We start from the raw sequence: 24,512 nt of genomic DNA, 5'->3' as shown, positions 1-24,512 counted from the left end.
TATTCCGGGCCCCCGGCTCCGCTCAGCCAGGGGACAGGGGGGCGAGAGCTACAACACGCCTGGCTGCGGATGTTCTCAGGCCAGTCTATTTTAAGGGAACTTTTAATGTTTACTTTGTACCCCACCTTTCTGTGCAGTTATTGCACTTAATCATCTCTGTTTGATTACTGTCTAATTCATTTTAAGAAGTCCATGCAATCTGAAGACAAATTAACTGAAAAGTCTGTCTGTGTGGGTGAGGGTTACTGATCTACAGTTCATTTGCAAGTACAAATGCCTCATTTTTAATTGGGAGATGCAAAATGATTAACTGAAATTTTATCTTTTCTGCAGTTACTCAAACCATCCCAGCAGAGCTGCAGGTACATCTCCCCCACAGACACAGGTCTTTGTCCCACGTGAACAGGGTGTCAATAAGCTAGAGAATTCATTTCAATAACTTAAATCAGCAATTTAGAGCTTTTCCAGGGGTGTTTATTCACTCCAAAGGAGACAAAGCTGGAAGTAGCCTCGGTAACTTCCGACCCAAAGTCACTCCCAAGCCAGGCGGGGATCTCTGCTCTCCTGGACTCCATGGTTGGTGTGATACCAGAGAAACTAGTCCAGCTCCACAAAGGCAGCAAAAAAAATCTCTTGTGAATTCTGGATCCAATTAAAATTATTTCAGGCTTAATGATTTGAGATGCTGCTGGTGACAGATCTCCAAACCTTATTGCAGGGTATCACTCCTATTTTTATGCTGTCCCTCAGAAGCAAACCAGAAAGGCAGCGTTCCCTGCAGCAACGGGTCTCCTGGGCCCCACACAAGAGCTGCAAAGGTGCCTGTGGCAGTGAGAGACCCTGGGCCAGGGGACCCCGTGTCCATCCCAGGGGACCCCATGTCCATCCCAGGGGACCCCGTGTCCATCCCAGGGGCACAGGAGGATGCCCAGCCAGCCCTGCACCTTTCAGCAGGGTGCAGGGTACCAGATCTACATTTATAATAAGGATTTTAAAAACAGGGAAAACGTGATGCTTTCCTCAATAAAATATAAGATAAGCAAATTCTTAGTCTTGGCACTGGATTATGGGCACTCTTTTTTCAGTACCCGGAGTAGGTGAGAAAAGCTGACCCGTAAAGCAGGAGAAGGCAGCACAGACACACAGTCCTGCCGCATGTGAGCCTTCCCGCATCCCTAACGTACCGTGCCCTCTTTGCTCTTCTAATATTTATCCAGGCTGACAGCCTTTCACCCTCTAGGAGCTCCCGCAAACACTTTGCCCAGAGCTTTTAAACCTTAAACATACCACTGAGCCTGCAGCAAAAAACACCCCCAAGGCCACAGCCACCCCTGGACCGAGGGACACCCAGCTGGGAGCCCCGATGGCCGGGGCAGACACTAACTGTGAGTTCTGCAGGTGAAAAAATACCAGGTGAAATTCCAAATCAAATGTTGTTTTATTTCACCTTTACTTATCTACTGCAAGAGAGCATGGCAAAGGGATGCATTTTTTTTTTTATGATCCAGACAAAGCACAATGAGGGCAGCTCTCCCAGCAGCTCAGCCCCACTGAGCTGTGCTGCTCCAGACCCGCAGCCGTGTGCCCTGAGCACCTGGAAAGCCGAGGTATCACGTCTGCAGATAACACCATCCAGCACGGCATGTGCACAAGACTCCGCGACTTGACTTTAATGTAAAAAAGGTTCTGCCTGTCTGTTCCACTTACTCACATCAGACCAGGCTTCACATATGATTAGAGAGTGTCCCTGCTAAAGGAAAGCAATGTTTTGTGAAACCTGCAGGAAGAAAAATGGAAATACACCTAAGGAATGATCACAATCAATGCAAGGTGCACTAACTTGATCAAGAATAAACATTCTGATTACATTTTCCATCCCTGATGTATTTATTATTTTTGCTACAAGAACCACTGAAGGGTCTCAGACCAGTGTGCAGGTACAGGCACACCCATGTGGGATAGGGAAATAAAGGTGAGAAGGTTCCTCATCCTTGCCTTCAGAGAGAGGCCAATGATGTCCCCGCATCCCATGGGCTGTCCCGGTCCTGCAGCAACACCTGGAGAAAGAGCCTTTGGTCCCACCAGCTTCTCCTCAGCGTCCATCCCTTTTTTATTTTTTTTTTTAAATGCCAATATTAGAAAATTCCTGGGAGCAGTGGTTCTTCAAAATGAGATGCTACTGCTCACAACAGCAGTCAAAAAATGCAACCAAAAGTGCCACTATGTGTGGTTCGACACAGAACAAGATGCACTGCAACATGGATGCACTTCCCACACACTGAAACTCTCCAGAAGAATTTGGGCTTAAATAGCTGGGAAAGGGGGAGGCGAAGGGCCCATTCAGTGCTGCGGGTGCAGACAGGAGCAGCGTGCCCGAAATCACCCACTGCGGACTCACCAAATTGTTGGTGGAGCAATTCCACCAAGTCAAACCGAGTTACCCTGGAGTGATGGGAGAAAAGTTAAGAGCCATGGGGACACTAGGGTCCCTAATTCATTAGCAGGAGAACAGATGTCGCACAGAGAGCACCGGTAGCCCAACTCCGCTGACTGGGACAAGCTGTGCTTTCTCACAACACAACCGTGACAATACAGCACAAATAAACACAAAACATGTGTTGGCAGTAGAGGGAGAGACAGAAGTGATTTTTGTATTATCTGTGCATCGGAGAAAGCACAGCCCCTAAAAATGCTGTATGTGGTCCTCAGCCTTTGCTGAGCAGGCCTAGCTTGGGTCCTGTGCACGCCTTGTGTGAGAGTCCCAAATCTGGGCAGTTTCTGCCCCACAGCGATGAATTACTGGACAGAGCCCAGCAGAGGGACACAGGGATGCTGAGGGGTCCGGAGCATCTTCCTGACAAGAAGAGACTGAGAGAGCTGTTGAGCTGGAGAAGAGAAGCTGAGAGGGATCTGATCAATGGGATCAATATCTCAGGGTGGGTGTCAGAGGATGGACCAGACTCTGTTCAGTGGTGCCCAACGCCAGGGTGAGGGGCAACAGGCACAGACTGAAATACAGGAGGTCCCATCTGAACATGAGGAGAAACTTCTTTGCTGTGAGGTGCCAGAGCCTGGACCAGGCTGCCCAGAGCAGGTGTGGAGTCTCCTTCTCTGGAGACATTCAAACCCACCTGGATGTGGACCTCTGCGGGAAGTGCTGTCCCCTCCATCACCCGGTGCCTTCTGAAGTGGCCCAGAACCCCTGTGCAGTACACAGTGTGTTCTCAGAATTCTGTGCGAAGTCCTCTGGGGATTTCATCACAAGTCCCCTCTGCCCAGATCCTCCCTGTAGCCTCAGGGAGCAGAGACATCGCTTCAGTCATGCCTTGAGGATATGGATCTGTTCTCAGCTGTTGTTTTGCATGGAGAAGCAGAACCCAAACAGACCATCTTGCGACTTCAGCGAAGGTTGGCTTAGCACACATGACTCAGGCTGGGCTGGTTATATATTGGACATCACTGACCTTTAAAAACTCTCAAGGACTTTCCAAATTGTGTCAGTCACTTGCCTGGTTAGACAAAGCAATCAGATTTCACTGAGCTACACAGGGGGGTTTCTGGTTGGAGATTTCACTTTTCCAGCTGCAAGAGCTGATGTTTGCACAGCGACAACTAAACCACATGACAAGAGGAACCACATCTCTGGGCTCAGCACTTGGCAAAAGTGGGTTTCCAATGGTTTGCTGCGGACTGGGCTTTGCTCACATTGGGAAGCGGGTGCTGCCTTGCTCAGCATCTCCCTGGAGCTGAGAGGCCATGTGATCTCCAGGGCAACAGCACTGAACCGAGATCCCACGGAGGAACCGCTCTGACACCATGAGCTCCCGTGTCCCATCTCCTCTTTCCAAGGGCAACAGGGGCGTTTGCACCAGGGATGTGTCCTGGGCTTGGTCTGAACGTGCCCAGGATTGATGCTGCAACTCCGGGGGCCACAGCAGAGCTTCTCCAGGACCCTGTCCCCTCAGTACAAACCTGGGGCAGTAACCACCCCCATCAGGCACTGGAGACCCCCAGGGATTGGGTCCTTGGCAGGACGCGTGACCGAGCAGGGACTGGGGCCACCTATCAGTGACCATACGCCCTGTGTGGGCACACCACAGAATAAAAAGCTTTCCCCAAAACATAAAGTGCTGCGCAATGGCTTTTCAGAGCTGTCAGCTTGTACATTATTCGCTCAATTAGGTCCTTACTCTGCAGAAATAGACGGGTAAATAGATAGAGGAGTACAATCCTGTCATTCTGAGATGCTAAAAAATTAAGGCAGCTGCACGGTCAGTGCTGATCGTGTGTCAGGAATACATGGCAGGGAGAGAGAGAGAGAGATGGGCAAGCTTTGCCTGGCAGTTATAAGAACTGTGATCTCCCCTTGCAATCAAGGCAGCGCCTTTTGCTGCAAGCAAGTCCTCGTATCAGGCCTGATACAGAAACACATTTTCAAACCACTCGCTATCTCTGAGATCCTCTGCTCGCTATCTATCACTCGAAGTTCCCGGAATTTAGCAAAGGAAATAAAGGCTCTGGACTGTCAGAGATTTAATTGAAGGCCCCTGTGAAGATGCACATATCTAAACTACCTTCAGAAACACCCCAGGTTTCAGCAGGCTGCACAGACAGGCTCCTTCAGCATGCCCAGCGGCATCTTTGCTCAGACAGTCACAGACAAAACCACGACTTTCGCAGCATTTGTGGGTGCACACGGAGATGGTAAATGCAAACAAAAGGTGGTGGAGGACAGGGGAGCCCACCAAGGAAAGAATCTGTCACCTGTCCCTGCCAGTGCTCCCAGCTTGGGATGAAGGGCAGACTGGGAGCTGCCGGCCCATGCCGGCAGGAGTGCAGGGACACAGGATATAGGGACAGAGGGATGCAGGCATCGCCCACACAACCTGGGGACACTCAGGGGTGGGAGCAGCCTGGAGAGAGCGGGGCTGCAGACAGAGACTGATCATGGGACGTGCAGGAAGAGCCAGTATCTTTGTAACAAACATAAACATTCTCACCACCTTCTCCCAACCCAGTCTGAGTCAAAAACTCATCGGTCAGTTACTGCCAAAGAGGATCTTTCTGCCAGCATGGTAGGTATCCAGCCAGCAATGAGAGCCCTTAAATCAGCCCTCGGCGCTTGGACAGCACCATTCACCTCCCGTGCACACCAGCTCAAGCCAATGGCAAGTGCTCACTCAGAGGTATAGTAGCCCATCCTGTATAACGCTGCTCTCATAAAAACAGCTTGCCATGTGCTTGCCAGATGCTCAAAGACTTTCCCATCCCTAGGCAGGACAGTTTGCTCCACTCAGACCAAGGCTCAAGCATTTTACTACAAAATTACAGCAGAAGTGTAAAAAAAAAAATCAAGATAATAAAAATAATCTTATCCATTCTCAGCTGCTTTGTAACATTCAGCTTGGTTTTGCAACGTCATATAGATCACATTTGAATCACCACCAGTATGGAACTGCCATCATCTGACCAACTCTGCTGCTCTGCTTCCCAAACCTCACACGACCAGCAGCGTTTTGCCCTCAAAGAGCCCGATAACATCACAGTGTCTGCCCCAGCAGCATGAAGAAGGTGCCCAGCATGGGAACATGACACGGCCCGGAGCAGTGTCACCTCCTGACCCCCACGGAGGGGCTGGCACAGAACCAGGGGCAGTGGTGATGGGAAGACAGGGAGGGACACAATCCTGGGGAGCACCTGGGGCACAGCAGGGACTGGGGTGCAGCACCCAGAGCTCTGGGCACCTCTCTGCTCCCAGCAGCGCTCAGCACATTGAGCACACGGAGCAAAATGCCGAGGGGCAGGAGGCAGCTTCCCAGCAGCTCCCCCAGCCCTGAACAGGGACAACGAGCCCTGGAGTGTCACCAGCACCCCAGGTCTGTCACCAGCACCCTTGGCCTGTCACCTTTCCACAGCACAGAAACAGGCAGGTTGTGCTTTTCGTGGTCTGTTCTAAATCAAAATGGTAATAAAGGCAGAAAATGGAACAGCATGGAGAGCTTCCACTGCATCCTCCAGTAGACATGTTCATTAGTATTAATTACAGCAAACATCCTGCACCAGCCAAGGTGATGAAACATGGCATTAGCCAATTAAAAGATAAAAATTTCATGGCGTGGCCTGTAACCCCACACTCTGAAGCACATATGCACCACTGCCACATCCTTCTAACAGCGAGCACTGCAATTATTGTGAACTTAATGCTTTGCTTATGTTGATACCATGCTGTAGTTATCGGCAAGCACAGACCACTCGGGTTTTATTAAAGCAATGATATTTATGTTGCAAAGGAGTTGCTGTAATTGCACAAAGGCATCGGCGCTGCTCGCACACCCACAGCAGCCCCTGCTCCGCACGCCGCCTCCCATCAGCAGCCGCCCCAGGACGGCACCGCAGACGGAGCCGGGCAAAGACGTCCGGCCACGTCCCAGCCTCCCGCCCGGAGAGCCTCATACAGCACCCTTGGCACCACTGCTCTGCTTGCCAGCACAGCCGTCAGTCCATCCGGCAGCGGCCATCAGTCTGCACAACAGTGGCCATCAGTCCGTCTAACAGCATCCATCGCTCTGTCCACGGCACCAGGAGCTGCTGCAGAGGCAGCGAGGGAGGGGCTGGGAACCTTGTCCCCTCTGTGGGAATCGCATCAGCAGCCTGGTTTTGTCCTCAGAGTCGCAAAGGCACGTCAAGCAAACCGCGCTCCATCCTCTCCAACAGCTTCCGCCCGAAGAAAAACAGTTGTGATGTGGCTATTAAGCCTGATTTCTAATAAGAGCCTTTATTTTTAAAAAGGTTGTGCAAAATAATGCACAACACTGACCGTCCAGGAGTTCGGAATCCCATCGCTCGCGTATGCCCAGGGCAGAGCCCACAAGCAGAGCACGTGGTGCCGTGCAAAGGAGCATGTTCCCCAATCCCCTCCTGCCCAGATTCTTGATGTCCCACAGGAATCAGTAACACGCAGGTACCCACCACAGCGGTGCCGGCAGGAGGGGGTGGGTGTACGGGAGCACTTCACTGGCTATGGCCACGCTTTAAAAAAACAGAAATATAAAGGAATCCTGTCTCCATAAAACACAAGTTATGGCTTTACTAGCTTTTCCCCTTGTAGGAAGGTGCTCACAGACATGGGGCAGCTGTAGAAACCTGGAGAGGTTCTATCCCAGCATGGCCATGCGGGAACAAAACTGCAGATACATAGATCTGGCTGTAATTGTGGAAATACACTGGAGACCGCGATAAAGAAAAGCCACAGGATTACACAAGATGGGGAAACTCATTGTACTGTAAGATCAGCACCTCTGCCTTACAAAAGGAAAATTGATTCAGGCAAAACTGTTCAAAATGGTTTATATTCTTAATCTGTTATCAAATTAGTTATAAAGAGGTAACAGCGGTAGATGTAATTTACCTATTTCATGCAAGCACTAGATACTCTACAACACAGTAAATTGATTTACAAAGCTGGGAGGCAAAGCAGATTATTTCTTGAACCAGGGACAGCAAAGGGAGCGCAGCGGAAGGTGGGTCCATCCCCTGGCATGGGAGCTGACAGAGTGAGAGGCTCCAGAGGGTGCATGGGGCAGCGGTGGCTCCAGGGTGACCTCTTGTAGGGCAAAGCTTGACAGAGCAGCTGGCATGTCGCACTTTACCAATCTATATCCTAATTCCTGTTCAGATAACCCCTAGCTATGGAGAAGCACATTTAAATACTGGTTTGAAGAAATCAAATACATTAAAACATTATTTTCTAGATGGGAAGCAGATTCCTGCCACCTCCCCAGGTGACGTTCATCTTTCCTGTATCCCTGATGACAAGCACGGCAACAACGCTCCTGCTCATTCCAGGATCTCCCCAAAAAGTGGCACAGGGTGGGTGGTGTGTGCCAGAGGTCTTGTTCCCCCAACCCCATGGAGAAATTTGGGACGGGCCGATGTGCCGATGTCCCTGTTGCTCCGCAGATGCATCACCCCCATAGTGGGACGTCTGCCCTTGAACATGAGCTCAGAACCCGCCAGGCTCATCGCAAAGCCTCTTTGTCAGCCAAGCACACCCTCTCTTCAGCTCTTCCCCACCAAAAGGTAATTACCTTAAGAGCTCATTACAACTACAGGATGTGCAATTACTGCCTGGAAATAATGCGCTATTTTTAGCACATCAGAGTAAAAAGTGGCAGATTGACAAGAATTATCCCTCAAGCAGTAAGACAACTGGCTTCTTTAAACAGACTCTTCTTTTGGCTGGAAAATAAGCTCCTGTCCCTCCAGAGCAGGTGGCACCACCAGCAGCCCTGGGGGAGGGTCCCAAGGAAAGGAAGATGCTTGACTCAACACTCAAAATGACAAATATCCCAAAGACGCTGCTCAGGTATCTGGAATTGCCCCCCTGTGTCTGAGACCCTTTGGAATATCATGCTCTTTATTGCCCTTTACAGACGTCCTGATGATGAGTGCCAAGATGTCACCCTGCAGCTTGGTGACGCACACAGGAGCTCAACATGCTGTGGTGGCCACCCCACAGCAGCCCGCAATGGGGTGGATGAGGTTGCCTGGGCAGGGGCCATGGGAATAGTTTTCCCCAAAAAAGCAGAGACCCCAGTGCCCCATTCCTATGGAGATCGTCAGAAGCACAGAAGCCCCTCGCTGTGCCCTCAGCCCCACACGCAGCAGCCCCCACTCACCACAGACAACCACTGGTGAGCTGAGACATTGCTGGGTCAACAGAAAGCTCAGGAGGTGACACACTGGGAGATTTCAGCCTCCAAGGGAGAAAAAGATAAAAGAAAAGGTCAACACGCACGTGAACAGTGGCGTCCCTGCCTGGGAGCAGCCAACCACCCCAGACCTCAGTGAGAATTCCCTGTTGTTCGCCCCAGTGCATGTGAACAGCTGCCCAGCCTCCCCAAACGCTGCCAGCCCCCCTGCTAAGCAGTGACAGGTCCCCCAGAACCCCTGCGCAGGGGATGGTGCTTTGGGAATGCAGCGAACAACGGGGTGACTCTGAGTCATTGATGAAATGTCTGACACATCTTCCCAGGCTGCTTCACATCCCCCGGGCAGCTGGGCTTGCAAGGAGGGGACGAGCCCCCAGCCAAACCCCTCCTTACCAAGCAGCACTGGCACGTTCCCGCATCCCAACCCCATCCACTGCACGAGCAGCCACCTTTGCCAGTGCTGTGCAAAGCCCCTCCTTGCACTACAAAGAGCTCTCTAGGAACAGACTTTATGGCTCCGTTCTAAATCTCAGCTATAAAAATATACATGCAGTGCATGGCTACCTGCGGCTACCTCCTACCAGCTGTGCAGCGATGCTCTCTGGAGTCTCTCCATAAGCAATGACAGATACAAGAGAAGCGTAGGATGATGTCAGATATGCTTAAAATGTGTACAGATTACACCACCATAAATATTTTAAGGGCTTGAGAGAATCTGTTGCTCCGCTGGCCCTCTCAGCCCTCCCCTCGGCAGCCAATGCCATCCAGGCAAAAGAATTGTATTTTCAACCCAGTTCTACCACCATGTCTAACCGACGCTTTAAATAAAAGCCAGGATAATTGTAGCACTTACAGAAGAATCAAGTGCATTCAAAACAGTCTCTTTGGGCTTCTGTAGTGCATCAGATGATTTTGTTTTCCCAAACACACCTAAAAGATGGCAAGCCGTAAGCACCCACTCTTTTCATGCTTGCTCTGTATGTGTTATTTCGTGCCAGCTTGCTCACTTGGAAGAATACAACAGCAAAATGGCACCATTATTTCCTTTGCCTGGCCATGGAGAAAACACTGGAAAAGGGAAGTGTCCAGCTCCGCCAGCAGCATCGACAGCATAGCACAGGCTGCGGCAGCACACATTTGCCCAGGAAGCTGTCACGGATCTCAAATAATCCTACCATTTGCAGACAAGCTCTTATGGCCACCAGGAACAATTTGAGTTGATTCTGGACCACGTTGAAGAGAAATTCTTTGCAAATCCCATATTCCGACAAGCACAGAGCCTCAGTCCCTGTGGCCCCCTCACTCAGGTCCTGCAGAGGTGGCAGTCTGGTCCCACCCTGCTGCCAGGTTAAGGAACGTACGTCCACCCACCCCTGCCCAGCAGCTTTGACCCAGGTACGACTAGAGGGACATCTGGTTTTGGCAAAACAAGCCTTGCCATGCAGTACAGCTGTCACAGCCCGTCCTGCTGAGGTCTGTGTGCATGACTGACTGCCCAAAGAGAACTGGACCCTCTCCAGAATGCTAAAAAACAAAATAAAGATTGTAGCCGCTGGTATGTAAACCAGCCAACGACACCAACACCTAGAATGCCACCAGCCAACAGAGCCAGTGCCCAGCAAACTCTGAACAGAAATCAGGCAGCATTGAACTCATCAGCCCTTGGATAACACATTTGCAGCCGCCTCCCCACAATATCTGGCAGCGTCACCAGGATCTGTGCACCCAGAGAAAAGCACCTTGGTGCCTCCAAGCAAAGAGTGACCTTGGCTGGCACAGGGGTACCTGCTCGGGCACGTGGGGAGCCAGCTGGGAGGTAGTAAGAAAAATGCAATCGTTACGTGCAACACTGCAAAACAAGGGAATATCACAAACAGCACCACTCCCTTTCAGCCCTTGGATGCACCAGGGCAGTCATGAACTGCCCTTCCCCCTCCCTAATTTAACAGATCCAAGAGAACCATTCAAATATGCATTTTATTATTGCAGCACACAAAATATCCAAGTGTGGATACTGTTATAAAACCATAAAGAAAAGGAAGCAGCAGCACTGGCAGCTGCTTGCACTGCCTGCAGAACCGCAGCACGCAGGATGGAGTAGGAGACCATTTCAGCAAGGCAGGCATGAAAAACTTCATAAAAACAACTAATAATAACTAACAGGTGGCTGTAATTCCAAATAGGTGCCCCGGGTCCTTCAGAACAGCTCACGGTGCAGTACACAGGTGACACCTGATGCGTTCCCCTGCCCATCAGCCCTGTGCCCACCACCAGCACGGTCCAGCTTGGCGAGATGGCGGAGCAAAGCGTCACATCATGAAGCTCCCCCAGCACCAAGACAGTCATCACCTTAGAGCTGTTAGGTAATTCCAAAAGTAAGTGGAAAGGGGCTTATCTATTAACTTCCTCCTATGTTTACTTCCGTCTACTTCATTTGTTATTGTAACACAAGCTGGATCCGTCCTCTCAACAGTGGCACTGTGGTGCTGCCCTGAGATACTCACCCAGATGTGCTCCTGCTGCTCCCTGTGACCCATCCTGCAAGGGACAAGTTGAGCACAGCCAGATGCCCCCCAGGGTGACTCTCCCAGCCCCCTGCGAGTCTTTCAGCCCCAGCCCTGGGACAGACAGCGCAGCCTCCAGCACCGCGGGGTTCACAGACTCACAGAACTGCTGACAGCATTTTAAAAACCCAGACATGGCAGGACAGGGAAGTTTCAAGTGACAACTAATGTAAGGAGAGCTGTACCTGCGGCACCGGTTAATCTGACTGCATTAATTAAAGAAATGCAATTTCAGCACAACTTATTTGCCTAAATGGTGCTTTAAACCCAGGTGACGTTTTCCAGAAGCTCATGGGACAAGGTTCATCAGAGTCTGTGTGTAACTTCAGTGCTTTCCTACAACAGGCAGCACCCAGCTCCCAGAGGAGCGGAGCCCTCGGCCCCTGGGAGCCCCTGGCCACAGGCAGGGATGCTGCCCAGACACAGGCAGCAGCTCCACACTTCGGTTTCCATGAACTAAGTGTCTCACTCACGTGAACCTGTAGGTTTTGCACATGAAATAAATAGGGAACAAGGAGGAGAGAGGAGAATGTATCCACCAGTGGTCCTAATCCCCTGTATTAGATGTGGGCATCCCAGGGCATCCATCCGGGTGAGGTCCACGGAGGAGCTCGGCGCCCTCCTCCCTCCATGCCTGGTGCCGAAGATCCAGCCGATGCCGATGGCCACGTTGTCACAGATCCGGGGAGCCCCATGGAGGGGCTCCCACAGCCCAGCAGCTGGGACAGGGCTGGATGTGGATTGACACCAGGTTACGGTTCCTCCTTGTCACTTCCAGGGGCTGGACGTGAAGTTCCATCGCGATGTCCAGCAGCGGGGCAGTGGGGACAAGGGCATCTCCCAGGTGATGTTCCCATGGCAATTCCCAGCCCCATGTTGACTTTTTCTCTCTCCACAGAGACCCACGGAACAAAGGAAAGTACAACAATTGGGCAGTGTGTGTGGGGGTCACGGAGCAGTCACTCCTTTCAGGCTGATTTACGGTTTCCCAAGTTCCATGCAGAAGCCAACAGGGATGCCGTTCCGAGCTGCTTTTTACACTTATCCTTGTCTCATGGGAACTGCACAAAAGTGTAAGACTGCAGCCCAGCTCAACTCACCTTTACCCCACAAACACCACAACCCCTGAGTCACAGCCAATGTCTCTGCCAAGCCACCGGGGCCGGCCCCAGGGCCATGCCTGCTGGAGATGGCACTTGTCCCCAGGGCGGAGGGATGAGCAGACAGACAAACAGAGGGAATGGGGAATCTTGAGTTCAGAGGGTTGGTTGGAAGAACAGCCCATCATTCCAGTGAAGGTCCAGCACTGGTGCTGGGTCTGGGAAGCAAACACCAGCACCCGACACTTGGGGAAGCTTTTTGGCTGCTGCACCCAAGCACTGGGAAGATCTGCCCATTTTCTAGACCTGGGTACAACATTCACATCCATCCTGGAGCTGCCAGCTCCCAGCATTGCTTCTCCCAGTCACCTGGGTCTGCTGGTGTGCAGGATGCGGGCAGCTGGCCCCAAGTGTGGGGCACCGAGCCCTCCCACACCCCAGGAAACCCTAACACGGCAGATTAGTCTCAGAGAATACATCTTCCCCCTGCTCACTTCCAAGGGGTGAAGGGAGAGCCAGAAGGATTTGGAAATTTCTGTCCTGAGTGCAGGAGGTTTAATTGCTCACACTCTCCGTTACTAATGCACTCCCCTGGCAAAACTCACATCCTGCGACACAGGAACCATAATTGAGTTGCAGCTCAGCCGTGACGAGCCTTCTCACGGTGAGGTTCCCTGGGGACAAGCCCTGCTCCAGGTCACAGCCGTCCCTCCGCTCATCCCTGCGCTGTCACGGATGCCGGCACTGCTTTGGCACTGCCGTCCCCTTCGCAGCAACCCTCTACAGGGACCTGCTCACTGCTGCTGGGTTTTGTACTTCTTTCTATCCAAGAACGGATCGTCTCCTCCTCACAAACACAGCAGTTATGTTTCAGGCTCAGAACCATGTTTCTGGCGGTGGCAGGTCTCAGGCTGGCTGTGGAGGAGCCGCGACCCAGCACTGGCACTCGCTGCTCAGTCCCGGCTGCTGGAGCTGCCCCCAGGTCCTGCACCCTGCACAGGGCTGGGGGGCAGCGGGTGGGCGTGATGGGCACCAAGGCCTTCAGCATCCTCACCCAGTGCCAGACACAAAGGGTTGGGATGTGCTCTGTGCTGGGAGAAGCAGAAAGAGCTCTGCTACAGGCTTCTCTGCTTCTCCTTCACTTGCAACCCTGCACTGCGAAGCAACATCACATCAGCCCTGAGCAATAAAATCATCCTCACTGTAACAGCCACATCAGCCCTGAGCAGTGAAATTACCCTCAGTGCAAAGCAGTACCAACCCTGTACAGTGAAATTATTCTCACTGCAAAAGCAACGTCAACCCTGAGCAGTGAAATTCTCCTTGCTGCCCATGGCACCAGCCCTGGTCAGTCCAGGAACCCAAGCACCGTTCCAGGCAAACCTCACGTCCCTCCTCGTGCTCTCCTCGTACCCGTCTCTCACGAACGCACCCTCACAGAAACTCTGGTGGAACAAGGATGAGCTGTTAGCCCAGTTTTGCAACCAAGAGAGGTCATGGTGCAGGGAGGAGCTGTGGGTGTCCCACAGCAGCACCCATGGGGCACCCAGGGGGCAGGGGTTGCACAGCTGCTCCCCCAGCACATTTTTCCCCTTGGCAGCCCCAGGACACTGGCAGAACATGACACGGATCATCATCATCAGCTCATGGATATGAAGATTAACCATGTCCAAAAGCCATGTCTCTTCAGAAAAGCCCAGCAGAGCTGACTGAGAATTACACACCACCCAGAGAAACTAAAAACCAAACCAGCCTAAAATGCCTCAGACATCATTCCCCATTACACTCTATGACATCCTTGTAACAAAATGCCACATGTTAATTAAAAAGCCCTACAGAAACAAGCATGCTCTCCCCTTGGTGGCACAGGGGTTACTAAGAAAAGCCTCAACCTCATTTCCTTCCTCCAAGCCGTTGGCTGCATCTTCATTTAATTCTCGGGGACTTTGCCAAGGGGCCGATGTAGCAGCGCTGACAGTGGGAAGCATCCCATAAGGGCAGAGAGAAGTCACTGTCATCATTGCTCAAAGCACGCTATGTTGGGAATTATTTTATATTAGCACCTTATTTATGTCTAGAGCAGATGTTAAGCTGAGGGACACGGTACCCAACTAAATCAGAGCCCTGCGAAGGGCTCACACAAGCTGCCCACACCCCGGGGAGGCCCAGCAAAGCAGAACGGCAGCTCCTGGCACCGCTCATCCGCCCCACGGCCACTGCTCCACGACCCAGAGCTGTATCCCACAGCCCCAGACGGAGAAACCCCTCATGAGAAAGCAGAACTCACAACTGGTTAAAGCCCCACCAGTGGCTTAAGGAGTTGCTGCCAAGAAGGGGTGACAGGCTGGGTAATCGTTCCCTGCAGGTTTGGGATTTTTATATCAACGTGCAAATGAGAATGATGCAAAACTGTAAACACGCATGTAATAATGCAAGTGGAAGAAAGGATGGACAGAAGTAACACAGAGCTGGACCAGAAGACATAAGAGTCCATTCTGCATCAGGAGATGAACCTTAATATTGAGGAGCAGCCCAGGAACACAGAGATTCTGGCAGGACCGCAGTCCAAAAGTCCCCTCCAGAGGGATGTGGGATGGTGCCAGCGCAGGGCAGGAGCCGTCGGCTCAACTGGCAGAGCCAGTGGCACAGGAGACACGGAGCACATGGCGGGGACATCCCACCATCTGTCACAGCCCCACTGCCCACACCCTCTCACCACGACCTCCAACCCAGCCCTCTCCCCTGCCTTCTCCCCCACCCTCACAGCTTCTCCCCCTCCAATCGCCCAGAGCTCCCGGGGCCCAGACCCCAAAGACATTCTGTTCTCATTTCGTATTTCCTTTGGAAAACCGTTCTTGTTCGCCAGCCAGAAATATTAGTCAGCATGCTATATAGTGCAACGCTAATGAGAATTAAATCGATTCATGAAAAGTACCTGCTCAGCATGTTTCTTATCTATTTTTCAAACATAACTATATTGGATTCTGGCTGGGTTTTTTGCAGTTGCAATATACTGTCCATTCTATAAGTTCAGTATATAGATAACATATAGTTACAATGGATATAAACTACCTCATCTATATATTCCTAAAGACTCTGGCTCCAGAATGGTTTAATCCATTTTTGTAATTTTTTTATTAAACAAAAATTTCCTATTGGCAGCTAAATGGATTTTTCCTTTGGGATCCCAGCTTATGTGCCAAGCTAAAAGCCAATACAACCTGAAACAGCCCTGCTCTAAACCCTCTAAAAAACAGAAAAACCTCATCGATACGACAGATATGCCACTATAATTAAAGTCTTTGGTGACAGACATTGTGCAGCCAAAATATTCTATTTCCAGCTACAGCATTGATCAAAATTTGACATCCAGCATTAACTCACTGAGGTCTCTCTGGCCTCACAAAGCACAATATCCCAAAGCTTTTGTTACTTATCATTTACAAAAATGCCTTGTCTGTCTGGCGGTACCTGGCAAGTCGTGACCCACCTTATTTCACTCCTCCCCGCAGCATCCCAAACCAGCCTAAGATTTTTCTCCATGCTCAGGAGTCCAGTGCTTATATTCTTTACTGCCAGATACGAAAGATTAAAATACATGTAAACCTTGAATTTCCGCTGAGATGCTCAAGGCAGAAAACTGACTCTCCTGGGGAAAGAAAATGGGTCTCAGCATGCGCCCAGCTCCGGTGGGACCACAGCCTGGCCAGGGGCGGAGCAATGCTCCCCGCTCAAAAATCTGAAGAAAACATGTTAAAATTATTATGCTAAGATTATTAGGTCACAGCTGTCCCCTGGCTCTGAGCCCCGCAATACTCATACCTCTTTGGGAGGGATTCCCCAGCCTTGGCATTTGCACAATGCGAGGTACGTTCTACTAACCCAGACAGGTTCTCCAGTCTGTTCCCTTGTCTACAGAAGAGCCCTTTCCATTTACGTCAACTTTCCTGATCAGGATCAAAGACTGAACAATTTGAGAACAGATCCCCTGGTTTCCACAAGGAAAACTGGGGACAGTCACTAATGGAAGGACAAAGTTGATCCTTGGAGCAGCTAGAAGATCCCATGGCTTAAACCACCACTCTGCTCCACAAACTGCTTATATAAAAATGGCACCATCTTGCTCAGAACGCAGCTCCTGATGTGTATCTGGAGAGACAGCTGCTGACTTTAGTGAGGAAAATAAGATTTTTCCTGTATTTTCCCCTTGCTGTCCCCTGCAGCCAAAGGAGGCAGGATGGCATCTCGCATTTTGTGTGTGTGCAGAATAAACTGCTTTCCTCGTGACATTTCAGCTGCCAAGTCACTTTTGCAAATGAAGACAATGGTGACCAGTGAAGCTAATCTACATGGGCGGTAATTGCCAAAGTGTAATTAAGGGCAAAGTACAGTCTGCATCTTTAAAAATGACGATGCAGGAGGAACAAAGCGCCCAGCTGCTCTCCAGGGCCGTGCCAGTTTGGTCCACTGGCAGTCACAAAATTCCTATTTTTGCTTAGAAAAAAGAGCTTCCCCACTGGCAGTCGGAAGCCCAGTTCAAACAATTTCCCTCTGCACTGGCCCTTTGCAGAAAAGAATCAGACTCTAAGCACCAGAATTTTTTGAAGATACTAAGCTCAGTCTTGGCCATAATTACACAACAGACGTGACAACATCTGCACCACACGTAGGAAAACTGCCTGTCCAACCCCAAATCCCACAGGTCCCTTAGGAACAGTCATATCCCAGTACATCTCACCCAGTAAATTCCTGGAAAACCAGATTGTCAAAATCTGTGCCCCAGAGAGAGCAGACAGAGAGACTGGATGTGACTGTCCTGTCCCCAGCACCAGCTGTGTGCCCGGGGGACGGGGCTGCAGCAGCTTCAGACCCCACACCCTTCCCCTTGTTTCGGAATGCAACGGGCAGCAGTCACTGATCTGTCATGGGATGGAAACACCATCATGGATAGTTAATAGCTACTTTCAGCTGCAAGAACTCCTTGTGCCGATGTCCCAGAATATAACAAACAAAAGACAGGCTTGTTTGAATAGGAGGCGGGTGGTGACAGCAGGGGGAGACAGGCAGAATTTGAAGCTTAAAAATACCTTTTGATTTGAGATGGTCAGGTAGGCACGTGCCTGGGGACGTTTATGGGCAGCGATTTCATACGCACACAAACCCCCGTGTGTTTGTTACGGCCACAGCAACCAGAACTCCGTTGTGAACACAGGGGGGTAACCCACAAGAGGTGGCCGACCAAGAAACAAATTAGGATACATTTTCCTGTATTCTGAAGCTTGTAAGAGGCTGGTAGGAAAAACAACCAAAAATAACTAACCACAAATCCTGCCATGGATTTAGCTCCATCCTTCCAAATCATCGCCCCAGCGCTGGCAGGACAAACCCCGGCCCACGCGCACGGTACCTGTGCTGGGGCTGCACCAGAACCTGCTCCCGGCTTCCTCCTGCTGAGCAAGAGCCCCCGGCCCTGCAGACACTCGCTGTGGACTCATCAGCTTTGCAGGCAGTTCCAGATCATCAATATGAAATTGCTCTCATACTGCTGTGATAATTTACTCTGGAAAAATTTCAAATAAAAGAATTTGACCTGAAACCTTCTTATTTGCAGAAGCAACTCCAAAGCTTTCTGTAACCAAACAATATTTGGTGGTTTTGACCACAAACAAGCGGCTGATGACAGAAGCGCTGTCCAGTTCTCTCTGCAGCAGCACCAACGTCTGACCCCTGTGCTAAGAGGGTGTTGTCTATTCTTGATAAAATTGATAGCAAATAAAATTCTGCCCTTGTCCTCCCATAGGAAATCCCTGCTCGTTCCCAGCCTTCTGCAGTACCACGCTGTCATTTCTAACAAGTGACAGCAGTGCCACGCGTCCTCTGCTGCTTGGAAACCAGGAGTGCAGTGATTTCAGAGGGTTTGGGGGACAGCGTCCCGCGCAGGACAGAGGGACGGCTCCGTGGCAGTGGGAGCATCGGTGTGTTCTGCGTGGTGAGATCCCCATCCTCCTGCACAACCTGTGCTTGCCACGGCGTACATGACATTCCTGCAAGGCCCCCAGAGGGCCAAAGTGTTGAGGGAACCACATGGTTTGGTTTTTCCCATTGGCAAACTCCCACCTCATGTAGCGCGAGATGAAGATGAGCACACATCATCCTCGAACACGTGGGAGCAAGGGCTGCTGCCCAAGCCAACAAGGATTCCACTTGCCATTGACACCCAAATTCCCCCAACATTTGCAGGCAGTGGCCATTCTCAGTGCCCCCAGCCATGCTCAGGAACCCAGCTTCACACATGGTGCAACACTCCCCCAAGAGGACACTCACCCCTCGCGAGCTGTGGAGGAGCTTCCACGGGCTGGTGACACCTCCATCAGGACCTTCCCCACCACTGATGCACCTCAGCGAGGGTCTGGCTCACCACACGGTCTTTGCCCGTCTTCAGACAGGGCTTCCAGGAGAAGCCAACCTGCAAGGTTTCAGCTACAACACAGACCCAACAGGTGAACCAATGAGAGGGATCACGGATGCTGTCGGTGCTCCTGGTCTCATCCAGGGCAAAGCGCAGCATCAGGCGAGCTCCCACGGAAGGAGATGGCTTTGCTTGAATGTGGCCACCGGCGTCCTCCCCATAAACACCATCCTTTGGAGCTCCTGAAGAGTCAGTCAAAAATCAAAAACAAGTGGGCTGCTCAAAGCACTTTCAGTATTCTCCAGACACCTTAAAAAAACCCTCCTACTGTGCATTACCTAATTTTTACATGGCAGAGGCAGAAAATGTCTTATTTCGTGCTGCTATTGTACATATCCTTCTACATTGGTAATACTCTGTGTCTGTATACATATATATCTATATTTGTCTTCAACATCTTACACGGGAAAGCGATAACCAAAATGGTTCTTTCAGGAAACTGGCTCCTAAGAGGGGGATAGTTGGCAGTTTCACAGCAGGTAGCTTTGTAAGACAGGTATGAAAAGTTAACAGAAAATTGACATTTCAGCTGGTGAAGAACAGCAGCACTAGAAATATTTTCAATGGGTCTCCACAACAACTTGTGTGTCTGCCTCTCATTAAAACAAGAGTAAATATGTCACTAGTTTTTCAGTGGATGTTTAGTAGATGTTTTGTATTTAGAATTACATCTTTGAAATTAATGTAAAAGGGAAAGGGAGATGAAGCCCAAGAAACTCTCAGCTTTGACTTCAAACTTGCTGTGCCTTTTGGGCAGTTTTGTTTCCAAGCCCATGACCCGAGGAGGTATGTAAATGCTGGCGCAGGGACCAGAGGATGCTGCCCTGCCCAGGAGCGGCTCTGCTGAGACACAGCTCAACAACGAGAGGCTTCTGTTGCAAACACCTTTTAAATGCTAGAAATAAAAATGTTACTTTGAATGGAGTCAGCAGCAAACCAGCCACAGAATCCTGCGGGTGCTGCATTCAGCACCGCTGAACGCAGGGGTGGTGGGGCTGTGGTCCTGCAGCCCAGAGGCTTTGCCGATGGGCTCGTCCTGGCTGCAGCAGGACGGGCTGCAGAGCCAACCCCAGCTCCCCGGCACGGAGCCTGGCAGGTCTGGCGCTCCGGCAGTGGGAGCATCCTCCAGTGAGGACACATCACCTGCGCCCGGACTGCGGCCGAGAGCCCCGCTGCGCCAGCACCGCTCTGCTAACCTATTTCCCAGCAAGAGCAATTGGAAACTCTCAGAAGATAAAAAGATAATGAACAAATAACCTTCACAGTAGCCAGCGCTGCAAAAACCTGAGGCTCCCCTTCATGTTGACTGCCTGTTATTAATGATCCTGTCGGGTCTCTTAATGAACTTTGTGCTTCATGTGGAAAATGCGGGGTTTGTCCAAGAACACAGTCAAGATCTCATTTTTATTTATTTCCAGTCTCACACAAGAAACTTCTTACATTCTGAACCTAAGAAACCCCATTTTTATATTTATTTTCTCACGTCTCCACGTTCTCGTAGTACTACTGAGGTTTGAAACAAAACACCACTGTCTCTTCAGGAAAATGCTTGATGCATCGAGCAATGGCAAATCATTAATTATTTCAAGCCTCTTATACCACCACTGACACTACAGTGAAGAACTTAAAACATTTCCTCAGACAAGCAGCTCAGTCACAGCAAAGCCGCAGCGTGAGAGCATCGCTTGGGTTTTCAAAGCTCGCTTTATTCTGAGCGCGGCTGCCAGGCTGGCACACGGCTCTGCGAGACACGGAGCGCAAGGTGGGAAGTAGAAATTAAACCAAGTGCTACACCAGACCCTGGCCACGGAGATGAACAAAAAGCCTTTGGGAATGGCTGCTCCTCTCCACCAGCTCCTTGGGGACATGTCCAGGGGCAGGGACACTGCTGGGACCCGGGGCCAGCGTCAGCACAACGCCAAGGGCCGGAGTGGGAACAGGCATTGCTGCGTTCTCACCTTTGCTTGCCCCCACACTGCAAACTGCCACCTACGCTCCTTTAAAAGGTGCCTCTGTGATAAGTAATATGATTAAAATACAAGCTTTTCTGAGTCAGAAAGCCTAACATCTTCATGTTGAGGCAGCTGCTGGGAGTCCCTGAGCCCCGGCAAGCGCTGAGACCGACAGCTCTGCCCTGCTCTGCTCGCCAGCAGACACAGACCCTGCCCCAGAGCCCAGCGGAGATGAACACTGGGACAACGTCCTCCCCACACAGCAAACTACTGGAATACACAAAAAAACCCCAACACCAAAACCCCTGACAGAGGTGCCGACACAGCTGCCTGACCCACTGCTGATGCTGCCCCTGCCTGCAGCAGCTCTGTCCCCAATGTCCCCTACCCTCGGGGAACCCACAGACAAGCTCTCCAGGCTCCTCTGCCTGCTCAGACCGGCTGTTCGCAGTGACAATTAGGGCAAAAGAGAGAAAGGATTTACCCAAGCTCAGACAACGAACTGTTCATTCAACATGGGAATATTATCAAAGTAAACTTTGGATAATCAAATAAAAAGGGCTTTATTTAGAAACAGAATATTCAGTTATTCTCTAGCAGTACCCCTACTCAAACACCTGTTATCAGGCACAGCCAGAGGTTAATTTTATTGACAGATTTAACCAGTGCTATTATCTGAAACACAAATAAGACCTCCTAAAATCAGCTCTGCCTCCAAGTGATTCTGTCTTTCCCCCAGCAATGGAGAGGCCAGATGACCTGTCAGACGGGCCATGCTTCAGGGAGGGCACAAAACTCACCACGTCCCCACAGGCTGCGTGGGAGCAGCAAACACATGGGCACAGCAGCAAAAATCCATGTTACAAACTTCTAGCAAGCGGCTTCACTCTCCAGATGCGCACTGTGATTAACAGCACTGCGTATGAAAACTATGACTTATGCTTTGGACGCTTTCTCCATATTTAAGTAAAAATAGAAGTACATAAATTAGAAACAACAGGCATAGAAACAGCCTGGGTGAGTAAACACGATGGATCTCGGCAAGTCGTGAAATATCTGCACTCGTGAGGGAATGACCTTCAAAACTCATTCACCGCTCCCAGCCTGTGTGGTGACGGTTTTTCTCACTTGCGAGACATTATACATTCCTACTATGCACGCTTTAATTCTGCACAGACTATAAATACTTGGCTTATAAGGCAGCATGAAAGCAATAAAACCCAAATATCTAGGTGGGGTAACCTTGATTGTGAGGGTAATATGAGCTAATTCTTTATACCTTAGGTCATGCATACTAAATACCAGGGTTCAGTAGTTACTATGCTGTACATAAAATAAGTCATTGAAATACATGATCAAGTAGTATTTTGTCTTCAAAAAATTTTTAAAAAGGCAGACATGCAAAATGACAACACCTTGTTAAATTATCTTAAGGACATAAAATCCAGATTTTTCTAAACTGCATTGCCCATACTTTCTCTCCCAAACTACAGTTTTCCATTGAATTTGTATTAAAAACAACTTCTGAGAGACAAATTAGTTTTGCTTATGCAAAACAAACTAGGTTGCCGGTATAGTTGTTTACTGGGTCACACTTTACAATCCAGGTGGGGGAGGTGAGGGAGGAATGAGCAGCATTAGCATTCTCCAGCCGTTTGTTGCACAAAACACCGTATTTACCTATTTTAAGCGATTTAAACAAAACCGATGGTGCCTCCCATAGCCTGCAGCATTCCTTGGTAACCATTCTTTAACATCACCATTTAAAGCATGTTTCTCCCTGTAAAGGAGAAGATGCTCCCTCCTCCTCGGAGCTGGAGAGGACTGGTGAGACCCAGCAAAGGCTGGAGGGTGGGAGTTGTTGCTATTTACATGTTGAGTCACCTTTACTCCAAACTCTGCACTGAATTTTCCATTGCCCACGGGCTGGGCTGAAGCCAGGCGATACCCGCAGGAAGAGTCGCCGGTGCTATCGCGTACGAGTTCGTGGCGAGCTCTCTTGCAGAAATGATGATGACACGAACGAAGAGTAAAAGCAGTCGGAGCCAGGGATGCTCATCTCAGCCCTCCAGTCCCAAGGTCCCGGTACCTGACTAGTGGCAGCAGAGCCAGAGAACGCCTTTTTCTGGTTTTTAGCAATACAACATCCCGCGGTCCCTGCGGGCTGAGCCGCGGCCCCGCGCAGACCCGGCAGCAACCGGCGGCTGCGGGTCCCGGTCCCGCCGGCAGCCGGGCTGGGCAGTGGCAGATGCGCACCCGGTCCCGCCGCTCCGGACTGTGGCGAACCCAAAAAACCACTCATTAGGGCAAAGCTGGGCGCTAACGAGGGAGGCGGACCGGGCACCCCGGGATGCGGCGGCGGCCGGGGAGAGCCCAGTCCTACCCGGCAGCATCTCCCGCGCACCCTGCCCAGCAGCACCTCCCGTACTTCACTTCGTACCCAAGTCCCCCCTGCGATGCCCGGAGGCCCCGCAGCCAAAAGAGGAGGCACCGCCTGGCTCCGCGGGGCACGGCCGCGGCTCTCCCCGGCGCCGGGGCGGCCGTGCCCGGCCGTCCCTGCCCGGCTCCGGCTGCGCTCCGGGGGCTGCGGGCTCTCGGCGGCAGGGGAGGGGTTCGCAGGCGGGGGGCTCTGCCCCGGGGCTCCGCACCGCCGACAGCCGCGGCCCGTTTCCCGCGGCGACGCTCCGGACGCCTCCCGAGAGCCGGGAAGCCGCGGGCGGCGGGAACGGGGCGGGGGGGTCTGCCTTTGTTCGCGGCGGCAGTGCAGGACCGAGACGCCCCCGCCGCTCCGCTCCTTTTGTCTGCCGGCTCCGGGCGGCAGCGCGGCGGCTCTGGGGGCAGCGCGACCCCCGCGCGGGGCTGTGCCGCCCCCGCGGGACACTGACCTGGATGGTGCAGGTGTACTCGCTGTCGTCCAGCAGCCGCACGGTGCAGTTGTACTCGCGGTCCAGGTTCCTGCTGCTGCCACTCATCCACCTGCTCAGCATCTTCCCGAGGCGGAGAGGCGCGGAGCGGCGGGCGCTGCCGGCGGAGCCTCCGCTCACATCCCGCTGCCGGCGCGGTGCGATGCGGCGGGCGCGCCCCTCGCCCGGCCCGGCCCTGTCCCCGCTGCGGGCCGAGCGGCGCGGAGCGGAGCGCAGTGCCCGTGCCCGGGCCGCGGCGCTCGGCGGGCGGGTGGAGGCAGGGCCGGGGGGGCGCCCGGCGCCGGCTGCGGGGGCCAATCTCGGCGCCGCGGCGGTGACGGGCTCCGCCGCAAACCAATGCGGCAGGGGGGGGCGGCCCCGCCGCCTCCGCGGGCAGCCCCGCACGGGAGGGGGCTCCGCGGGCGCGAAGGGGTTGGGGGGGCGCTGCGTGCGCGGCGCTGCCCCCGCCGGTGGGGAGTCCGGGGGGCTCCCCGGGACATCGGGCACTCTGGCCCCACTCCCCGCAGCCTGGCGCCCACCGAAGGACGCCCGGCCCGGGGGCAGCGGGGCAGGGAGTGGGGCAGCCCGGGCTGTGCGGGCACTTGGGGTGCGTGCGGCTGAGGGCACCCTCGGCCCGGACACCTGAGCAGGGAGCGGCCGTTCCCGTCCTGGGGACGAGGAGGCTGCGTCCCTGGGGACAGCAGGTGAACAAGCCCGACCCTGGGGCCTGCAGGTCCCTACCGCAGCACCAGCCCTCGCCCGGCTCTCGCAGATTGGGGTCAGTAGGCTGGTGTTCCACGGAGGGGTTGGCTC

General features: G+C 52.2%; 1 protein-coding gene across 2 annotated transcripts in view; it reads right to left on the bottom strand.

Moving 5' to 3' along the window:
- FRMD5 (FERM domain containing 5) overlaps positions 1-23,783 on the bottom strand; it is a gene marked incomplete at its 5' end in the record, with an annotated part of 89,503 nt that extends 65,720 nt beyond the window's left edge. For both annotated transcript variants that reach the window (XM_082061235.1, XM_082061236.1), the window contains one exon: positions 23,682-23,783. In XM_082061235.1, coding sequence (XP_081917361.1) covers positions 23,682-23,783 — 102 coding nt within the window. The remainder of the gene's footprint in view (positions 1-23,681) is intronic.
- Positions 23,784-24,512: the final 729 nt, after the last annotated feature.

This window comes from Streptopelia decaocto, assembly GCF_964273445.1.
Source record: "Streptopelia decaocto genome assembly, chromosome: 9".
NCBI classification, from domain to species: Eukaryota; Metazoa; Chordata; class Aves; order Columbiformes; family Columbidae; genus Streptopelia; species Streptopelia decaocto.
Note: the sequence above shows the minus strand (reverse complement) of the source record. Positions and strands in the feature narration are given on the sequence as shown.